At 41.8% G+C, this 19763-nt stretch overlaps 1 protein-coding gene across 3 annotated transcripts in view; it reads left to right on the top strand.

The window, feature by feature from the left end:
• Positions 1–19763, top strand: part of pleca (plectin a) — a 94359-nt gene that overhangs the window by 10810 nt on the left and 63786 nt on the right. The window contains exon 1 of one of the 3 annotated variants that reach the window (XM_068711411.1): positions 18039–18292. The exons of the other annotated variants lie outside the window; for them this stretch is intronic. Coding sequence (XP_068567512.1) covers positions 18247–18292 — 46 coding nt within the window. The 5' untranslated portion in view covers positions 18039–18246. Of the gene's footprint in view, positions 1–18038; positions 18293–19763 lie in introns of those variants that run through there. 3 annotated transcript variants of the gene reach the window in all.

Below are 19763 nucleotides of genomic sequence, written 5' to 3'. Positions count from 1 at the left end.
GAAAAGTATAAAGGTAACAGCACCCCCCTTCTTCTCTTCTTCAGTGGTGTTCACTGTACATAACTCAAATGACAATATGTGTGAATGGGAGGTTTGGTGTGAGTGAGGACATGCTCCAGTGAGTTACTGGCATTAATTGTTTTTTTATTGATTTATGTGCGAGATAGGAACATTTCTATTGTAGACATTTACATTGAATATTGTCTGACATGTTTGCAAAGAGCTGCTGGACAAAGTTCAGTATCAAATCTTTATTATTATAATAGTTTCAAACTGGTGGAAGTGATACAGTGTCACTACCGTGATTTCCTCTGTGGTGATTTTTGAGAGCTTAAAGGAAAGATGTCTCTCTGAGATGCAGGAGGCTGTGCTGTGGCCTTCAGGTTCTGCAATCACACACCAATAAAACACAAGCCAGTGTCGTCCTCCTCTGAGCTGGCTGCCTCCTTTGCATGCTGGGGAATCACTGTGGACCGAGCACAGAGAGGGGAGACATTTGGCCCTTGGTTGCCTGGCACGGGTCCAACAGAGCACCGTGAGTGATGGGAGCTGCCAGCCAATGAGACGGCTCATCAGAAGGACGTTCACCTGACTATGTCTGGGTAAACACACCGCTATGACTCAATAGTGTTCATCATTTCAGAAAGCAGACACAGGAAGCCCGATCAACCTCAAGATGTTCCCTGCAGATCGTTTGCTTACTTTACTCATGAGTCTGAATCTGACCGATGCAGAACTTGGGAGGGAATCGTGACCTCTTTGCTGCCGGAAGCAGCAGGCTGAAGCAGAAAGCGCGAATAGATAAACTGTTGAAATGCTTCTGTTGCAGCCCTAACCAATGCTGTCATACAATGTCCAAGTTGACCGATGCTCAAGCCCCCTTCCCTCATGCCCATGTAGCACCCAAATAAGAGCCTCATGTGACCATTATGGCACTGCATATTACTACATATTAAAAGCTGTATTTACTTTATTTCTTTCTCTGTTACTTTTAGAATGAAAGCCAGCTGATTTCTTGTTCCAATTTTGAATGATTTTTGTGCAGACATCAGATTAAGTTTTTGAGCAGCTACCTCTTGCCTGTATGTGTCACTCTCAAGCTCAATGTGCAATTAAAGGCAGGTGAATTACAGCAACATCTGGAGTTGATTTGGGCTAGGACACAGGCTGACAGGAACAGCTGTGCTCTCTTATTCCACTTGTCATCCATATATATACAGTAGGGCATAAGTGAAGTAGCCACTCTCAAAGTAATTTGTACTGTAGAGGTCTTTTAAGTGTCTCTGTGTGTTCCGATATCAAAGCAAGTCATTGTTGCCGAGAGGCAGCATGGGTTTTCAGCTAAATCTCTGGTTAAAAATAGGTGACAAATAAAAGCAGAAATTATAGCTGTGGGCACCATTTCCACCCCACGTACAACAGGCAATCAATAAGGGCAAATGGGCCTCGTCTGTGTGTGTCTATGCTGGGAACAGCATCGCTCCATCCAGTCCCAACGGTCTAGTCCTTTTCTTCCCATGCGGTTGCCTACTGTGTGTGTCACTGTGGGCAGAGTTCCTGCTGTGTAGCTCTGGCACCAGTCTGCTGCTCCACGCCCCCCGTCACAACCTCCAGTCCCTCTGCCAACAGAGCCAACTTCCTGTTACTCGTTCCTATTGTTGGTTTTTGGCTTGATGCTATTTGTTTTAGATAATTGTACATCCAGAGCGAATGGAAAAGTCTGGCCACATCTGTGTGTGTGAAAAGAGGGAGGTGTTGTTTAAAGAGAGTGAAAGTCGTTTCATCAACTGTTTCTTGTTTTTGTGGAGCTGATCTGGTTTTTAAGCTAAAAATGGGTTTATTGTTTTGGGGTTTGTCATGAGATGACAGCTCCTTTCTCCCAAGCCACTGCTTGAATCTGTATGTGTGTAGACGACTGTGTGTGTGTGAACTGAATAACTCAAGTAAGGGCCACGTAATGCTGTGTTCATGGCATATGAGAAGAAGCAGGGAAATGTGTTTTTACATTTGTTGAAAGACACATTTCCAAATGTAGTTTCATTCATGAGTCATAAATAACCTGCTGCTGATATTACTAATTTATTGGAAGCAGGTGTAATTATTAGCTTGACTGGATAATAACGGTGCAACGGATCATAAGACTCACGGTTCTGATCGTATCACGGTTTGAGTCAGGGATCGGATCAGAGGAGAGTGAGCCTATATAACTTTTAGAGATGTCCCGATCGCGTTTTGTTTGCTGCCGATACCAAATGGTGATCATCGAGGATCCGTGTTTTTGTTTTGTTCCAGCAGCTGGTCTACGAGGCTCCAGAGTATTACTTTTCACCACCGTCCCAAAAATACTTTTAACTGCTCTGAAGTGTAACCCATAAAAAGTTCTAGATGTTATCCTTTTCCTTTTCTATAGTCATTTATAGTGGTTATTTGCATAAAAACAAACAGTTCATGTGATTAGGAAATAAAACGGGTCATAATTCATCTCTAATATCTATTTCATATTTCGGTGAATCTCCTTCAAACAACTGGATTTAATCAAGTTTCTCTCCAAAGCAACTACACTTTATTGTATGTTAACTTTTACAAGATAACATTTGAACACATCATGATAAAGTTATACTTTACCTTTTGCCAAATTTTCATTGAACAGAGCCTGAACGCACCACAATGTAACTGAATGCAACCTCCGTACGTTAGCTGTTAGCGGTGCTGCCAGCGTTACTAGCTCTTCAACACACATTCATTGTTCACAATGCAGCATCATCAGAGATCGGCGACAGGAAAGCATTAATGTCAATCTGCTAGTCGCATATTTCTACAGAATATCTATCGATAATGAAACTTTACTTCCCACTATGATGGATAAACTGTGTAATAAATCTGCGGTTCACATGCTGAACCGTGAGGGGGGGGGGGGGTTCTTTACGGATCACGGATAAACTATGGTCTGTTGCACCACTACTGGATAATTTAAATACCTTGCTCTGCTGACAGTGATGCATTCTGTTCTATTTGTATTACTGATGTTGATGCTGGTTCAAACTTCATAAGAACGGTGAGAGATATTGGATCCTAAAAAAAAAATATGCCTCATGTACAACTTGTATTTACCACTGGGAGGTTGATTGTGAATGTTTTTCCTAAATTAAATGACTTTATCTCACATTAATCAAGTTGGTATTCTTGTCTAGGGAGGTCTAGTTGCATAAGCTATTGCAACAGGTGAAATTCCCTTGGGAATGACGGCGTGGTTGGGTGGAGCTCTGGGTTATAATAGTAACTGAACAGATCTATTAGTGTAAAACAAGCAGCTCTGCTTGAAATACTCACAACACAAATATCCCAGGAGTTTACAGTCTACAAGTTATTCTGGTTGAAAGACCGACTAAAACCACTTTTGACATTTAGCTCAGTGAGATGTTGCTTCAAAAGGCTGCAATAACTGCTCTTTCCCTCTACAAATGTACTAGTATTGCAGCATCAAACTATTTTGTTTGCAATCAATGTCTTTGGAATAGAAGTCACATATTACAAATGTTGGATATCTCCTTTTAGAATGAGATTTTGCCATTAATAAAGCGGTTTGGTTGCATTGTTCATCCTCCCATTAAAGTACTTAGACAGTCTGAAATACTGAGGCAGGAACATGCAGGCTGGAAGGATTTCAATACAGTAGAACTACCTCCACTAACTCCATGACCTAGCCTCAGACTCAGGGGATCTCTTAGCCTCAAGTATGCATACTTTCAAGTTGAGTTGGTGGTTTTGCTGCCAAATATCCAAGAATTATTTTCAAAATAACAGACTTTTTCCTCAAACTTTTTGTTTTTCAAGATGAATAAAGCGCTCCTTTTGGCCCTGCTTGGCTAAATAACGCAGCTAACAGCATGGCAACATTTGGAACAACCAACTCAATCGGACACGCAGGTCTATTATGTTGTAATTCATTCCCATACATTCTGCTCACACTAATGACATTGACCGGCTCTTCTGGCAACAGCACAGGGTCTCGCCGTAGCACAGTCCTGCTTATAAAGAAGCTAACAGCTAATGTACGGAGGTTCCATTCTGTTACATTATGGTGTGACATGTTTTCACAACTACATTAATTATAGATATTAGAGATGAACCACTATAGATGACAGTAACAACGTTAAAGGATTACATTTCGAAGTTTGAACTTTTTTTTTGTCCAGTTGTTCAAATGTGACTTAATTTAATACAGCATTTCTTCCAGGAATGTCGCCACAGACATCCAGTCCGTAATATTGCAAACATTTAAATACTGCAATACTTTCATCATTTGTCCTTAGGCTCAATCACCATTGTGTTACGCCATTCGTCATTTGAACTTCCAGGTAAACTGTGACATGTTTCACAAGACAATGACAATAGTCTTTGTCTTTGCTGATCTCATCCTTGTGTTTGCTCTGTAGAGTGGAGGTCAGTGTGTGATTACATCCAACCCGCAAGGTGGATTTTAAATGTATTCAGTGTCCCACTCCCCCTTGTCAAACACTCTTAAATAGGCCTGCAGATACAACAGACCCTGTTTTTACATTTGGACTCGGCTATGTGTGTGTGTGTGTGTGTGTGTGTGTGTGTGTGTGTGTGTGTGTGTGTGTGTGTGTGTGTGTGTGTGTGTGTGTGTGTGTGTGTGAGAGAGAGATGTGTGTGTGTGTGATGTGTGTGAGTGTGTGAGAGAATACCAGCAGGGTTCACTTCTAAAAGGGCTGTGATAAGTTTATCTTGTGAATCACTGTTGAGCCGGAGCGTCCACAGAGAAGCCCCCTCCGCACTTCACTTCCAGTGCTTGCCTCAGATCAGTTTCATGCAACTTGATCTCAAATTCAAAAATAGCGCTAGTCCTCAAGTTATGCACGCATGTTGTGCATCGTGTGCACCGATGCTTAATAACTTTAGCCAGTAACCTTTTTACAATTTAAAGTTCAGATTTTAGTTTCCAAACATCCACATAGAGGCAGGAGGAGGTTTTGGGATTTGGAGGAATTATTGTGTGCTATAATATAATCAGGGCAGGGAGGCTATGTTATATTCCCAATAGTAATGCATATATTAGAAAGCTATCGGACTAAGAATACAAATATTTCTGTAAATGTTCTCGTCTGTGTGTTTCCACCAACTGGTTTGAAGTGCATAGACTACAGCGTAGATTGGTCAGAAGTTGGCGCTGTAGGCTACACATGGCTGTACTCAATATTACTCATTACAGAGTAATATTGACCACCTATCTTGTTGTCCTAAGACGATATAAATATGTGTCCGAAAAGATGCAGACAGCAAAAACAGCTGATCAGTCATGTGAGTTAAATGTCAGAACTGATTCTTCAAAGGCGTTTCCATATCCCATTTAGAGCATCGACTGTTTTTCCACAAAGACTCAAATTATTATTATTTTCTTTTTGCTCAATTGAGGACGTTTTATCAAATCTTACCAAGGCGATATCTCAAAATATGCAAACAAATATGTGTATATATAGATGTTGAATGTCAGTGAACAGCACAACTTTTCATTAGTTAATTATCACTGTATATAATGTCAACCATGTTGAAATAAAGCATCTTAACAAATAGTTCAAAATGTAAGAAAATATGAATTATTGGCTTCCTTAGTGAGAGCTATATGAGTAACTCAGTGGCATTCACTCTATCCATGTCTGTACAGTAAATATGAACAGTCGCTGGAACCAGGAGACTGATAGCTTCTTAAAGCTACAAAATCCACCAAACAGCGCCTCTAAAGCTCTTAAATTAACACATTATAACCTGAGGTGAATTGTTCAATACAGCATTTAGAGCAGGGTATGCTTTAGGGCGGGGCTACTGTGATTGACAGGTCGCTACCAGTATATGGCGTCTCTCTCACAGCGCCACTCCTCCGCAGTCCAAATATGGTCACTTCTGTTCACCGGTTGCAAAAAACCAAGATGGCGACGGCCAAATTGCTGAATTGCTGAACTGTATTCTTTTGTACAGTCTATGGTCTGAACTTTGATACCTCAGTAGTCTGAATGTGTTGTGCAGTTTGGTTCACTGTGTAAACTCTTGTTTCAATGGACTGTTTGTCTTTAACCCTAAAGTGAAACGACTCCTTATTTTAAAATAATTCCTATGTCTGCTGTTGGCTTGTTGTGAGCTGTCAATCATCTGCTGACATAATCTGATTAGCATCAACACGCGCAACAAGAAACAGCCATTTAATGACCGTTTTAAGCCAATCACACAAATGAGTCGGACTGTAGCTGTTGGACGTATTTGTGGAAATTGTCGACGTGGGATTTTTAAGCAGCGGTATTCGATCTCATCGATCGTTTCTTCAGTCTCTCTGCCCTGCAGTTGGACAGCAGGCTGTGTGTGTGGTTGGTCCAGAGGAAAGTTTCAGTCATGGAATTTTGATTTAGTCTGCGTGCATGAACCGAGACGTTAACGGAGTGTTATTTCAGAGAGAGAGAGAGAGCTTGATCCCTGAGGGTGTCTCTGTGTCTTCTTCTGTCTGTCAGAAAGATCGTCATAACGACAAAGACAAACAGCATTCATTTAGCTTGACCTCAGTGTATTTTTTAATGTGTTGTTTTTGTTATGTCTGGGGGACTTTTCTTAACCGACAGAGAAGCACGCAATTCTTTCATCAAAACATGAAAGTTACTAAAATGTCCGGGTCACTTGTGTATACTTTTCGTACCTCTGGGGGTGATGACCTCCATTGACAGAGGACACACTCGTATATTATCTCCACATATGTTCACACCTCCACTCGATCCCACAGTTCCGTGCCAACAGGATGGCTCAGTGTGCCGTAGATTACCCAGAAATCCTCTCACCTGTCTGCTACTTCACATGCGTTTGTGAGGTGACCTGTTTGGTCTCTGTTTGTTCACATGTGCAGCTGAAACATATTGTGTGTCGAGCACATGATGTGTTAGCTTGTGTATGTGGAGTAATTGAACACGACTATCCGTCTCGTGAAAACATTGTATCTCCACAAATTGAATCTTATATTCTGTTTTTAGGTTGACTTTGTAGCATCTGCGCTGGGACTTGATGAAAAATAGCCTCTTGGTTAACATTTATAGGAATGTCTTATTAATGTGCACTGTCCCTACCAAGTACACCAATAAATCCATACATTTTGCTTTCCTTTAACCAAGTAGACTGCTTTGTTTTCATATTTTATTGCTAGTTTTCTTATGAATTAACCAATTAATTCATTTTTTAAGATAAATAGGTTTGTAGTTTAGTAACAATCAAGTCCCCAGAGCCACAGAAAGCTACTTGAAACTGCTGATTCCAACCAACCAACCAATGAAGACTCAAACAGCAAATCCTCACATGTGGCCAGTAAATGTTTGTAACTTGTTACTTGTTTACTGACTTGAACAATGAATGCGTCATTTGCTCATTTTCTCAGTCAACTTCATTTATCAACCTATTTTTTTTTTCAGTACTCACATGATTTTTTTTCTTCTGTAAGGAACAGCTGAATATTTATTTCTTGGTCAATTAGACGATCAAGATAAAGAACCACATGGACACAAAAAGATGGAGGAATACTTTTGGTCAAAACTGATTCAAATGGAAAAAAAATCTTCATACGCAAGCAACTTTAAGAGCAACTATGTACTGTGAAATTCTCCAAAATGGAAGCTAATGACCATGAAAATAATGTGAAAAGAAACAAAGGCCACAGTGAGTACTGGATTGTGATTGATAAGAGGTCCGTTTGACATGTTAAACATTATGCCATGGCCACCAAATAGTGCCAAATGTAGAAAGCTTTTACATCGGAGAAGATAAAATGCACGAGGTCTCAAGCAGCACTGTTCCTGCAGAAAGAGCAGTTTGCAGCACAGGCTCCACTGCTCATGCCACTTTATCTGGCGGTATCAGATCAGTCCACATTCTTTCACGGGGTCAGAATCTCCTTTGATGATTAATGACATCGGGATGTAATTAGTTTCTTTACTCTCTGGTTTCTTCTGTGGAACAGTTTCCCGTCTACAGACAGGTTGAACCATGAACCAGCGCACAGTGAACTGAGCCCGGAGGGGACGAGCTGGAGCTGCTGTAACCGAGATGGGATTTGTGTTGGAGCAGAGGATTAGTGTCCTCCCAAACCAGGGAGTCAATAACAGCTGACGTTGATTACCTAACTAACCAGAATGCAAAATATTCATTGTAACAAGAGATTTTTAATCAAAAACTGAATCAGAAAAGCTTTCTGGTCTTCATCATCCAGTGAGATGTGGTTGAATCCATCCAACTCTGTTTTTATCATTTCACTGCTTTTTTGAAATGTCTAAAATTGAATAAAAGAGGTCTGTTGCAGAAATGTTAAGTTAATCAATAAAAAAAGTAACTATAGTAACTATAGGCAAATTGTCATTTCTAAGAACTTATACATATGAAAATAGAGCTAAAATGTGACAAATATAACTGTCCTCATTTTGTAAAATTGCGAGCCGTCAAAGCGAGCAACTTTAAAGACAGAAAAAAGAATCAAAATCACTTTATGACAAAAACACACAATCAGGTGTTTGTCTGGAAATGATTCTCTTCCTGCTTACTGCACATCTGCTTTAACTGTTGCTGTATCAGTTAGAAAGAAAGAAGAAGAATCAATGAGGTTTTCACCTCAGGTTATTTGACAGTATGAAGTCAGTGTTTGCTTTCCCACCGTGTTCGGAGAGACAGATGACACACGACACACTGTGCGTCTGGTAAGATATTGACCGACAGCAGTGACACTATGAAAGGATGTCTTTCTAATCTGCCTGTGGGGATGATGTCACTGGCGGATAAATGAGTCTGGTCGCAGAGAGACTTCTGTTTCTAGGATACAGTCAAACACAAACTGTCATTTCATCCCGCCTGAGTGCTCTGTGCGGTGGAGCTATAAAAGATTGTGAGTGGATGCAAAAATAAACTGAAGTACCATTCCAGCTAAAGAGTTGTGCTCTGCAGCATTGTGTTCAATTCTGTATCCCCACATGAAGAGTGGCGCTAAAACCCGGCAATGAGTCAGCATTTTTGCACTTCTGGTTCCCTCGTCTCAAAGTCGACGGGTTTTTGGTAAAATGCCTGAAAATGAGTTATATGGTTAACACAAGCTGAAGAGATTAACATGAAATACAACAGTGGATACCCCTTCACAGCCTCGCCGTGTTTGCTGGCGCTCCTGTGACTGTGGTGTAGTGCGTTCATAGCCTAGCGTTAGCTTTTTACGTCCGCCGATTGCATTCACCCTTCAAAAATCATAAAATCTGTGTTCATTTGTGAAGCTTATATTGCCAAACAAAAAGTGTAAGTATCATAGAAGTATGTGTTCTACAATAATCAAAAATCAAGTGGAAAAATCCCATTGGCTCTTCCCCATCGCAACCAATGCGATGCTAACTTCCTGGTTAGCCCACAAAAATATGTCATCCCTGCAGCACTCTGTATGTCCATTTTGGGTATGATTAATTACTTCAATACAACCGTGCAATAGGAAAACATCAATCTGTCGTTTACGAAGTGGGACCTTCAGAAGAGTCTCACCATGTGTCGACCGTTCACCCTTCAGCCTAACCCGTGTACGGTGTGAGGGTCCTGGGCTGTGGAACAATGGTGCTAACACCCTGGTCCTGGCATGCTGCAGTAAGCCAGACTAATGCCAGGAATGTCAGCAGTGAGCTGGCTGGCAAGTACTCTTTCAGCAGGGTGCCTGAGTTTGAGAAAGCACTGCTGCCTTTTCCACGAGTCCACGCCCAGCTACTGCTGAAGCATGGGAAGGTTCTTTACTCGTGGATCTGCAGCAGTGATTCAACAATAACCACATTTACATTGATTGTGTCTCACCTTTCCATCCAATTCTCAAGGCTGAGAAAGAACGAGCTCGTAGGTGTGAATCACGTCATCGACTTATGGAGATACAATTGTAGTCAAGATGCTGATATTCAAAATATGGCCTTGTCATTTGAAAACACTGCAACTTGTTTTTACTTCAATCAGAGGATTAAAAGGCTCACCGTGAGCGGTCTGCAGGTTTATATATCACAAGTTCATGGTGGTCAAAGTAAAAACAAAAACAGAATAAATACAATTACAATCTTATCATACCCAAATCACTTTGCAGATGTATTTCCTGACCCTTTAAACGTTTTTTTGTAATCCTCTTCATCTTCATTCGCATCTTTAAGGTCACAGTTATCAGGAGCAGCAGCCACACAGAATGGATCTGTTGTTCTTAGGTAATGAATTGTTCCTCCAGGTGGCCCTAGAACAGCCTCTAGTGGATCTCTGTCAGTGCTACACAAAAGGCAAAGAGACGGCCTGAATGTGTCTCTTTCACGGTTGTAGATCTGAAGGATAGCGGGCCTCACAATCCATTTTTCATCTTGGCACATTCTGTGAATTCCTCCCGTGTTGATGTCTCCCTGTTAAGAGCTCTTTCTTTCTTCTGTCCGAACGTGTCTCAAAGAACACACACACACGCATGCATATACACACACACACACACACACACATGCATACACACACACACACACACACACACACACACACACCGTGTTACTCTGTAGTTGCTCTCTTGTGTTGACGCCTTGTAGTTAATATCAGCCTCCCAGCATCAGGAAGTTGACAGCGATGGTGTCTCTTACTAAGTCAGTGGTTCTCAAACTTTTTCTGTCACGCCCCACTTTGGAGGAAGAAAAATGTTCATGCCCCACCGCCCCAACAAAATTGTAACAAAATGGTCCGTGTTGAATTTTTATTGAAATAACAACCTTTTGTGACTCCTCCATCTGTGCCTTTTCAAATAATAAAGAAAATCACGTTCAAGTGAACCAGATTGCATCAGACAAAAACAAATAAAATCACTTTGTTAGGACAATGCAAATAAAGTTCTATCTGTGCAAAAAATAACTAATATTTAGAGTTTTACACTGCATATCTTTTCAAAACAACAATAACGTGCAACCTGTGCAAAACAAAACAAAAGTAGTGCCGATATGTGTGAGCCATCAAGTTGTATCAGTATTAGTGGCTGCAGTGAGCCTGCTTTACACTACAAATCTTTTTAAAACGGGGTTGCAGACTTGATTCGGTCACTCTCCATTCATGCTCAATGTTGACTTAGATCTATGTTTGGTTTTGAGAGAGGCAGAAAAGCCGATCTCACGGAGGTAGGATGTGGCGAAGGGAAGCAGAATGCCCACAGCCCTCTGTTCGATGAGCGGAGCTCACATGTGAGTCGCCAAGGAGCTTGGCTGTCGCGCAAGCGTAACCTGTTAACGGCGTAACGTAAACATTTACACGAAAGTACAGGCATTTCGCCATGTATTTATGAATGACTTAGTTTTATGTCTGTGTACTTTGTACTTTTGTAACGTGAAGTTCTCAATAAAGTTCTTGAAAAAAAATAATTCTGCAAAAAAAAATTAAAAATTCTTCCCCCTGCGCCCCACCTGTAATACCACTGCGCCCCACTAGAGGGGCGCGCCTCACAGTTTGAGAACCACTGCACTAAGTGAAAGGACTACAGAAGTATGAAGGTAGATTTGTGTCTTTATTACGCAAACAAAAAAATATGTTTTGAAAGCACATTTCTCGCACTGCAATCAAAAATCAAGTTTGTAAGTGAAAATATATAAACTGAGAATAAATTATTTGTTAGTTTTGCTTATGAAACTATAATTTTTGGTTGCAAAACAAAAACCTTTGCTTTCAAAACGAAAAGCTACGGTTTCAAAACGAAAAGCTACAGTTTCAAAACCAAAAGCTACGGTTTTAAAACCAAAACCAAAACGTAAAGCTACGAGTTGAGTTTGGATGTAGTGGGCGGGGCATACGCTGCTGAATGAGCCAGGAGTTTCTATTAGTGGGTTCGACTTACGTTACATGCACGCAGAAAGTGAAGCTTCATGTCAATAACACCTCATGTCGTTCTTTAAAAAAAGAGACTCTACGACACTAACAACATGAAAACAAAGTGAAGTGCTAACAGAGCAATATAATGTCAACTTACCTCCATGCCGCTCATCACAGTAACCTCTACAGTGGAAGTAGATGCCGGGATCCAAGTCGAACCCACCAATAGAAACTCCTGGCTCATTCAGCAGCGTATGCCCCGCCCACTACATCCAAACTCAACTCGTAGCTTTACGTTTTGGTTTTGGTTTTGAAACCGTAGCTTTTGGTTTTGAAACCGTAGCTTTTGGTAGCTTTTGGTTTTGAAACCGTAGCTTTTCGTTTTGAAAGCAAAGGTTTTTGTTTTGCAACCAAAAATTATAGTTTCATAAGCAAAACTAACAAATAATTTATTCTCAGTTTATATATTTTCACTTACAAACTTGATTTTTGATTGCAGTGCGAGAAATTTGCTTTCAAAACATATTTTTTTGTTTGCGTAATAAAGACACAAATCTACCTTCATACAGAAGCGTCAACAAACCTGTGATGAGATAGCTGCAAACTCACCATCGCTGTCAGTTACATGTAAATAAAAACAGTAAATTCATTTTTTTTTTAAAGGGAGCTAGTTAGTTTACTCTTGAGTTTATGAACTGCTACAAATGCGTTACATACAAGAGATGCTATAAGGCTACATAAGCTAACTGTAGGGGTCATAATCTTGGAATAATATAACAGGTATTATAACGTGTATCCATAGAAAATGTTTGGTCCTGATTGGCTGTCGGGCGCGTGTTAGTTAGTGCCATGGATGGATACAGCGTCGGAGGCGGGGCCTCGTTCAGTCATATCACAGCAGGCGCACTAGAGTTTCCTTTAACCCCGCCTCCCAACCGCTCCAGCTCGCCCACATAAATGACAGTTCATTAAGCCTCTGGAAGGAACTTTGAATTTCATTTTATAACTATAAGGACCGAATGAATCAAATAAGGGCTATTTAAGTGTTTGTACTAGGAAGTTGATTTACCGTTTGTCCACTATGTCAAATTGTCTTCAAAGCCCGGCGCTCTTCCTGTATCCAGTTCTCTTTTAGACATCCATGGTTAGCTCTGGTCAACACTAACTAGTGGAAAATGTATATTCAAATGCCAGTAACCATAGCAACAAATCATCAAAGCTTCATGCAACATGCTCCATGCTAAGTCACCATTCAATCTGATTATTATCTAATTTAAAAAAAAATGGATCATGACTTGTGCACTGCTCCTCTTTTTTCCTCTGGTGTGTGTCTCTGGTGTAAATGCAATTATATAGGAACCTTTTTTTGCACTGCAGACGTTTTTTTTTATATCAGTAGTTTTTTCTTCTCGGGGACCAGACCTCTGGCCAGTGGGAATGGGGAGTCGGGTTAACTGAGGAGCGTAATTGTTCTCCACACTTCATCAGACAGAGGAAAGAGAGCACACAAGGCGAGCATAACAACAGAAGCACCATTTAATTTGCTCTGTACTTAAGTGTGGTTACTTTCTAAAAATATACATAGTCCACACAGATTTCATATGCTGGTAGATCCTGAAAGCCCGGGTCACATCCGACTCACTGAAATAGGAGATTCAAGAAGGATCATCACCTTTTCTATTATTTCTGTATATCTTGTTGTTTATTATTGCTCACATAAACTGTTTGCTCATTTTGAACGTGTGATAGAAGCAGAAGGAGTGGCAGTAGTAAACAGATTATTTTCAGCTGCTGACGGTTGACTCCCCGGCTGCTCGGCTGTCTGTTTATGTATGTGTGTGCGGACGGGCTGCAACAACTGCACATGGAGTTTGATATCGCCTTTAGCCGGACCGGCACACCCTCATCACAGAGTGTCCTGGTCCAGCTCCAGCTTCTCACGGCTGAGCTCCAAGGTGGGGGGGGGGGGAGAGAGAGAGCCACACCCCAGAGAGAGGTGAGGTGGGGTGGGGTGTATCAGGTCCTCCGCCCCTGATTAAGAAGGGCATGAGTCTTTTGGCTGTGTTTCAGACTGAGTTTTGACACCGTAGTACTGAACAGCTGCACGGAAACAGAAACGTCTGTTCACCCGGGGGTGTGGACTCAGGTGGCTTCCCATGCCACACTGTGACATTTAGCGAGGGAACTTCACTTTCTTAATTCATTCTCATGTTTTTTGCAAAAACTTTAATGCTTGAAACCGATTTTAAGAACAAAATCTGCATACAAATTACATTTAGCAGTGTCTAGTAAGGATGGGATAGTGATATAAAAAGCAAGTATTTATTATATTATGTATCATTTAGATGGCATTAATATCTGTATCTCTTCTCCTTTAAATGTATAGACTGAGGTAAACATGCATCTGTGAAATACTAGTTTGTCCCTTCAAGTGGCAAAAGTGAACCTCAACATTTCACAGCGTGCACCACCGTTTCCTATATTAAAGGTGCAATGTGTAAGAACTGGCCACATGCGCTCTACAAACAGAGGGCAACATTTCACCTCCACCACTGGTCCAACACAATTGCATGGCTGGAAAAAAAATGGTGGAAGAGTTGGGGGTTCGGCGTCTCTGCAGCTCTCAACCATCCATTCGGCTCTGCGGGAGCTTCTCTGCAGAAGTACAAGTTAGACATTAGTATGTTCAGCTGTTGTGCCCCATATCCAGGTATTATTGATCTAGAGAAATAGAGCCTTCTTACTGCAGGCATTTTGTCTTTTCAAACAGGTGTAGCTAATAACATTAAAGATGGCTGCGTTCCATTTAGGTGTGCCAGCTCCAAGGCTCACTGCCATGGCTTACGGCCACACCTAAATGGAGCGCGTCCATCAGCACTGTTATCCGTTACTTTTGTGCCGTCTCTGCTATAACAAGTCGGAATGTCCGCTGTGAGAGGCTGGGTACACACCCCATCATCACATCCCAGTGTTTATTAAAGAAACGTCCTTCCTGTACGAGCCAAAAGAGTCATCTGCAGACATTGCTTCCTTCTAGGTTGTTTACCGCCCCTGAAGAGGTCCACCTTTAAAATGCATTAAGGACAGAGGAGAAAAGTACAGCCTCGAATTTTTTAAAATTTAACCACACGGGTCGCCTTTCAATCTGAAGATCGGCGGATCGATCCCCGGCTCTTAGAGTCCACGTCGATGTGTCCTTGTGACTTGACCCCGAATCGCTCCTGAAGGCTGTGCCATCGGCGTGTGAATGTGAATAGTGTAGTCCTTATGGGCCCTTGCACGGTAGCCCCCTGCCATCAGTGTACCAATGTGTGTGGATGGACGAATGGTCAGAAGACTAGAAACGCGCTATACAATGCAGGTCCATTTACTTGAGACCGCTTTCGGCTCGCCATTGCCCTGACTCGGTGTGTGAAAGCACCTCTGGGCCTAGGTGCTCCTCCATAATACCAACGTAATTCGGCCGGCATACCTTTTTCAAAGTACCGAGTTCAGACTGCCGGTCTCAGGAGTACGGATTTGAGAAAGTTCTGATTTGCAGGAATAATAAGTCCTCTGTGAGACAAAGTGAAATATTTGATTAAACAGAATGTCTCTCTGTGACTAGGAAGAGACTGCATGCTTTGTCTAATTGTGTTGTTTTCCTGTTTGGGCAATAAAAAACAGCATTTGGATAATAGAATAGAGTTTGACTTTGTTCTCTGTTAACAAAGTTAATCTATCTCAAACTTAATATTGACATCTGAGGGTCCGTTATCATCATTGAAGGGTTAATCCTCTCAGTCAGCCCCCCCCATCTCCCACCATCTGTACCGCTGTATTTATTCCCTCTCTGTCCCTTATAACTGGCTGAAACTGGATCCGTGCTGACAAGCATTCATTGATTGTGTATAGATTGTAAAAGGGGTCGTTTCAGCCCTCCTGAATCATTTCTCTCCTACAGCGCGAACCCAAACCAAACCCTGAAAATACTTCAGCGACATAATGTAATTAGCTATGCAGGTGTTTTACATCGATGCAAGTCATCTGGCAGAAGTCCTAACGTGTGCGTGTGCGTGTGTGTGTGTGTGCGTGTGTGTGTGTGTGTGTGTGTGTGTGTGTGTGTGTGTGTGTGTGTGTCTGTGTGTGTGTGTGTGTGTGTGTGTGTGTCTGTGTGTGTGTGTGTGTGTGTGTGTGTGTGTGTGTGTGTGTGTGGTCAGAGGTAGGCTGTTGAATTCAGCAGCTCTCTGTTAGGATAAAACCAGGTGGCTCGCGTGAAGTTGAGTAAAGGAGAGCAGATTTTACTCTTTGAACATGTATTTATTTGCTGGTGTCGGTCTTCATTTTGGGCCAAATGACCTGATGGATTTTAAGACGGATGTCCTCATTTGTCCCCAATCTTGAAGTTGATTTACCTCTCAACAGGAGCCTTGTTTTGTTTCAGCGCACTTCTGAACCCTGTTGCGATTCAGTGCCTGTGCTCGGTTTGTAGGCATCGTGAAATATTTCAGCTATTTCTCTTTTATGATAAAAAACAGCTGTCAAAGCTCTGCTAGAATATTTTAAAAACCAGCACTGAGAACATTATCATTTTCATTGATTTGTAATATGTTTTTTTTATCTTGCAGTGAACACTTAGTTTGTGTCACATAGTAGCAATTAGGAGGAAGACAAACCTTTAGCAGGAAGTGGCACTGACTGTGAAACTAGAAGCCGTGTGGACATGTGGCCCTGATGCAGAGCACTGATCACCATCCTGTAGAGTGGCGTCATTGATCGGCTCACTTATTGACTGAAGTAGCAGCATGACAACAGAAGCAGCGCAGCACACACACACACACACACCTACACACAAATAGATCCTATGCTGCACAAACCAAATGGCTCCTATTTCACAAAGCAAAAGCCTTTTTCCCCCAAAACATCTGTGCTGACTCGGTATATTGTGAAGTGGATGATCTGAGCTTTAGACAACACTCTTGATTGTGTTTTCTGTAGTTGAGCTTTTCCTCAGAATCTCATTTTCACCTAAAAGATCTACTGAGCAGGAATGAACACATTTAAAACAGTTGGCATGCATTAATGGATTTCTATACAAATTGAATTTGCAATTTTTTATACCAACATAATTATTGCTCTTTGTTAAAATGTTGAACTTCTAGCTGCCAACTTGTAAAGTTTCCCCGAGCAGCTCTAAATAGTCCCATTCTGCACACATGTTGGTCCTGTTTTGTGAGTGCTGAAGAGTCCTCTATAACTTGCCCTCTGTCAGTCCTTTCACACAGACCAGCGATGTCAGTACTGCTGACTTCAGACACATCAGAGCACCAGCCGGTCGTTGGAGACTAGAGGAGACTGCTGAGTCACAGTCAGCATCACCTTCACTGTCATCTTCTCAAATAATATGCCAAGGGTCTAACGATGTAAACCTCGAGGGCTCTTGGTTTATTGATTATTGTTATTAGTAGATTGGATTTTTTAATTTTTTTTAATATCTCTTAAAACTTTATCATCCCATTAGCATAGATGAGATTTGATTGTACATACAGCCACCGGTGGCGTCACAACTCACAGAGCTGAATTTAATTAGTTCATTTGTAGAAATTCATTTTGCAGCTTTAATTAGTGATTTCAGCTCTTACATGTGGTGTAAGTTTAAAAGTAAATTTAATTTAAATTTTAGTTTCCTAAAAAAGCGCTCCATCATCTGAACCCCTCCCAGGTCCAAGGTCCCCTCTGCAGCACTAAATATCCAGAGTATAATGCTGAGTCACTGATGCTGTTGTCCTGATGGAGGAGAAACAAACCACCAGTGATTTGATATTTCTCAGCTTTACCTTCATTTGGCATTTGATTTAAACAGACCTCAAAGTAGATGGTTTGTTTTATCTCCTAGACTAGTAGAGAAACAACATATCAGAGCATTCATCACTTTACTTCGTGGCTTTTTATCTCGGCAGTATTTCACCTCCTACCCCTCAGTCAAAACACTCATCATTCACACTTGCTGCATTGGCTGCTTTAGCTCAGCAGTGCGATGTGACAGCCGAGCGCCACTGTTATTGGTCGAGGCACCACGATGATGAGACGGGACGACACCGGGGAGGGGTGAGAGGTGGGAAAGAAGGGAGACGTGCTTTTTTTTTCTTTCTTTTTTTTCTCACAATTCCTTCTGCTGACGGGGATTGTGTGCAAGACCGGCAGCAGAGAGAGAGAGAGAGGGAGGGAGAGAGAGAGAGAGAGAAAGGGAGTGAGCAAAAACACTAAGCTGCCAACTTGTGTGGCTGCAGCAGAGCAGAGAGAGGGAGAGCGGGATACAGACAGCCTGCAGCTAGCAGAGAGACGCTTGCATCCTCCGCCGTGGTGTCTGGGTGTTTGGAGCCTCAGGCAGACGCCAGCATGGATCCTGCACGGTCCATCCAGCATGAGATCAGCTCCCTCAAAGGTACTCCTCTCGCCCTTTTTAAAAAACAGATTTTTTCTTCTTCTTCAGACCGCTGTCATCATCGTCATATGCTTGCGGGACCGCCTTGTTTTCCCACAATCCCTCTCTGGCGAGGACTTCCTCATCGCATAGATGCAGGCTGCACAAAAAGTTCAGTTTGGAAGGCTTCGGGGCTGTTGGGTCAGATGGAGGAATCCTAATCCTCTGGTCTCTCTTGTGCTCTGCGTGTTTCTGTGGATAAAAGGAATGAAAAGCTTTTGTTCCTTTGTGTCCAGAGAGGATGGAGACAGGGTCAGCGGGGATGATTGTGCTGAGACGGTGTGTTTTCACGAGCCGTTACTCGGCTGCTGCTGCTGCATGCGGCACGTTGAATGCGTCTGCGCCGGGAGATGCAGAGCAGAGCGGCTGCTGCATCGCCGCGGTAACTGCAATGATACGGCCAAGTGCTGCCCTGCCCCTCAGTCGGGGGAGGGATGCTTTAACTGGAGTTGTGAAGGAACGAGCCTTCTTTTTCTCTGTCCTTGTCCGCCGCTTGGTTAAATGTTTACATCAGCAAAGTTTGCTCCTCCCACCTTCCTCACTTACAGGTGTCTCACTGCTTCTCTGTCACAGAGTTAGAGATCCAGTCGTACAGTAGTAGTTTGGATGTCTCATCTTAAGATGATATCTGACCGAAATGTGTCTCAAACACCAATCTTTCACATCTTGTCAGTTTCATAATCTTATTTACCTGTTTCTTGATCGCATTAGGGCTGCATCTATTGATTATTTTCATTATGTACTAGTCATACAGTTATTGCCGAGACTAATCGTCTATTAAATATTAAAAAAAAGTGCAAGAATCTCCATCAAAATATCTTAAAAATAGACGGGCGTCTTGTTTTGTCCGATCAACAGTACAGAACCCACAGATATTCATTATACGATGCTGTAAAAGAGAGAGAAGCAGCAATTTTCTGATTGATCCGCTAATATTTTTCACTCTTGATCAGATACTTCCTGATTTAAATCAAGTTTTGGCAATCTTAGACGATTCAATTTATATGGCAAAGTTATTGTATGTTTGCTGTTTAACAAATGTGACCTTTTTCTTATTTGTTAAATGAGACAATGGGTTTTAAAAACACATTTATAGAAGTTGAGCTATTGGAGAAAGTCTTGTTTGGTATCGGCACGCAAAACCTGAACGTCCACAGAGTTTGACGCAAAACAACCGTAGTAAAAGTTAGTTTGACATGTTGTTGCTGTGACAACACTCTCCTTAGATCTACCCAGTAGGACTGTTAGTTCCTCAACTTGCAAAGTAAAACCAAAGGCCTTTTTTCTATAATGTATTCTTTTTTCAAACACTCAGCTGATCAGGTATTCAGGCCATGGAGTGTGCTACTTCTATACCGATCTTTGACTCAGTGTGCACCATCTACATTTCACTAAGTCAAGGATTAACAGCAGACTATTAAACGGACACAAA

Source organism: Cebidichthys violaceus, unplaced genomic scaffold (assembly GCF_023349555.1).
Source record: "Cebidichthys violaceus isolate CVI_PGR_0920_01 unplaced genomic scaffold, fCebVio1.0.p SCAF_16, whole genome shotgun sequence".
Taxonomy (NCBI): Eukaryota; Metazoa; Chordata; class Actinopteri; order Perciformes; family Stichaeidae; genus Cebidichthys; species Cebidichthys violaceus.
This window is presented reverse-complemented; position numbering and strand designations above follow the sequence as displayed.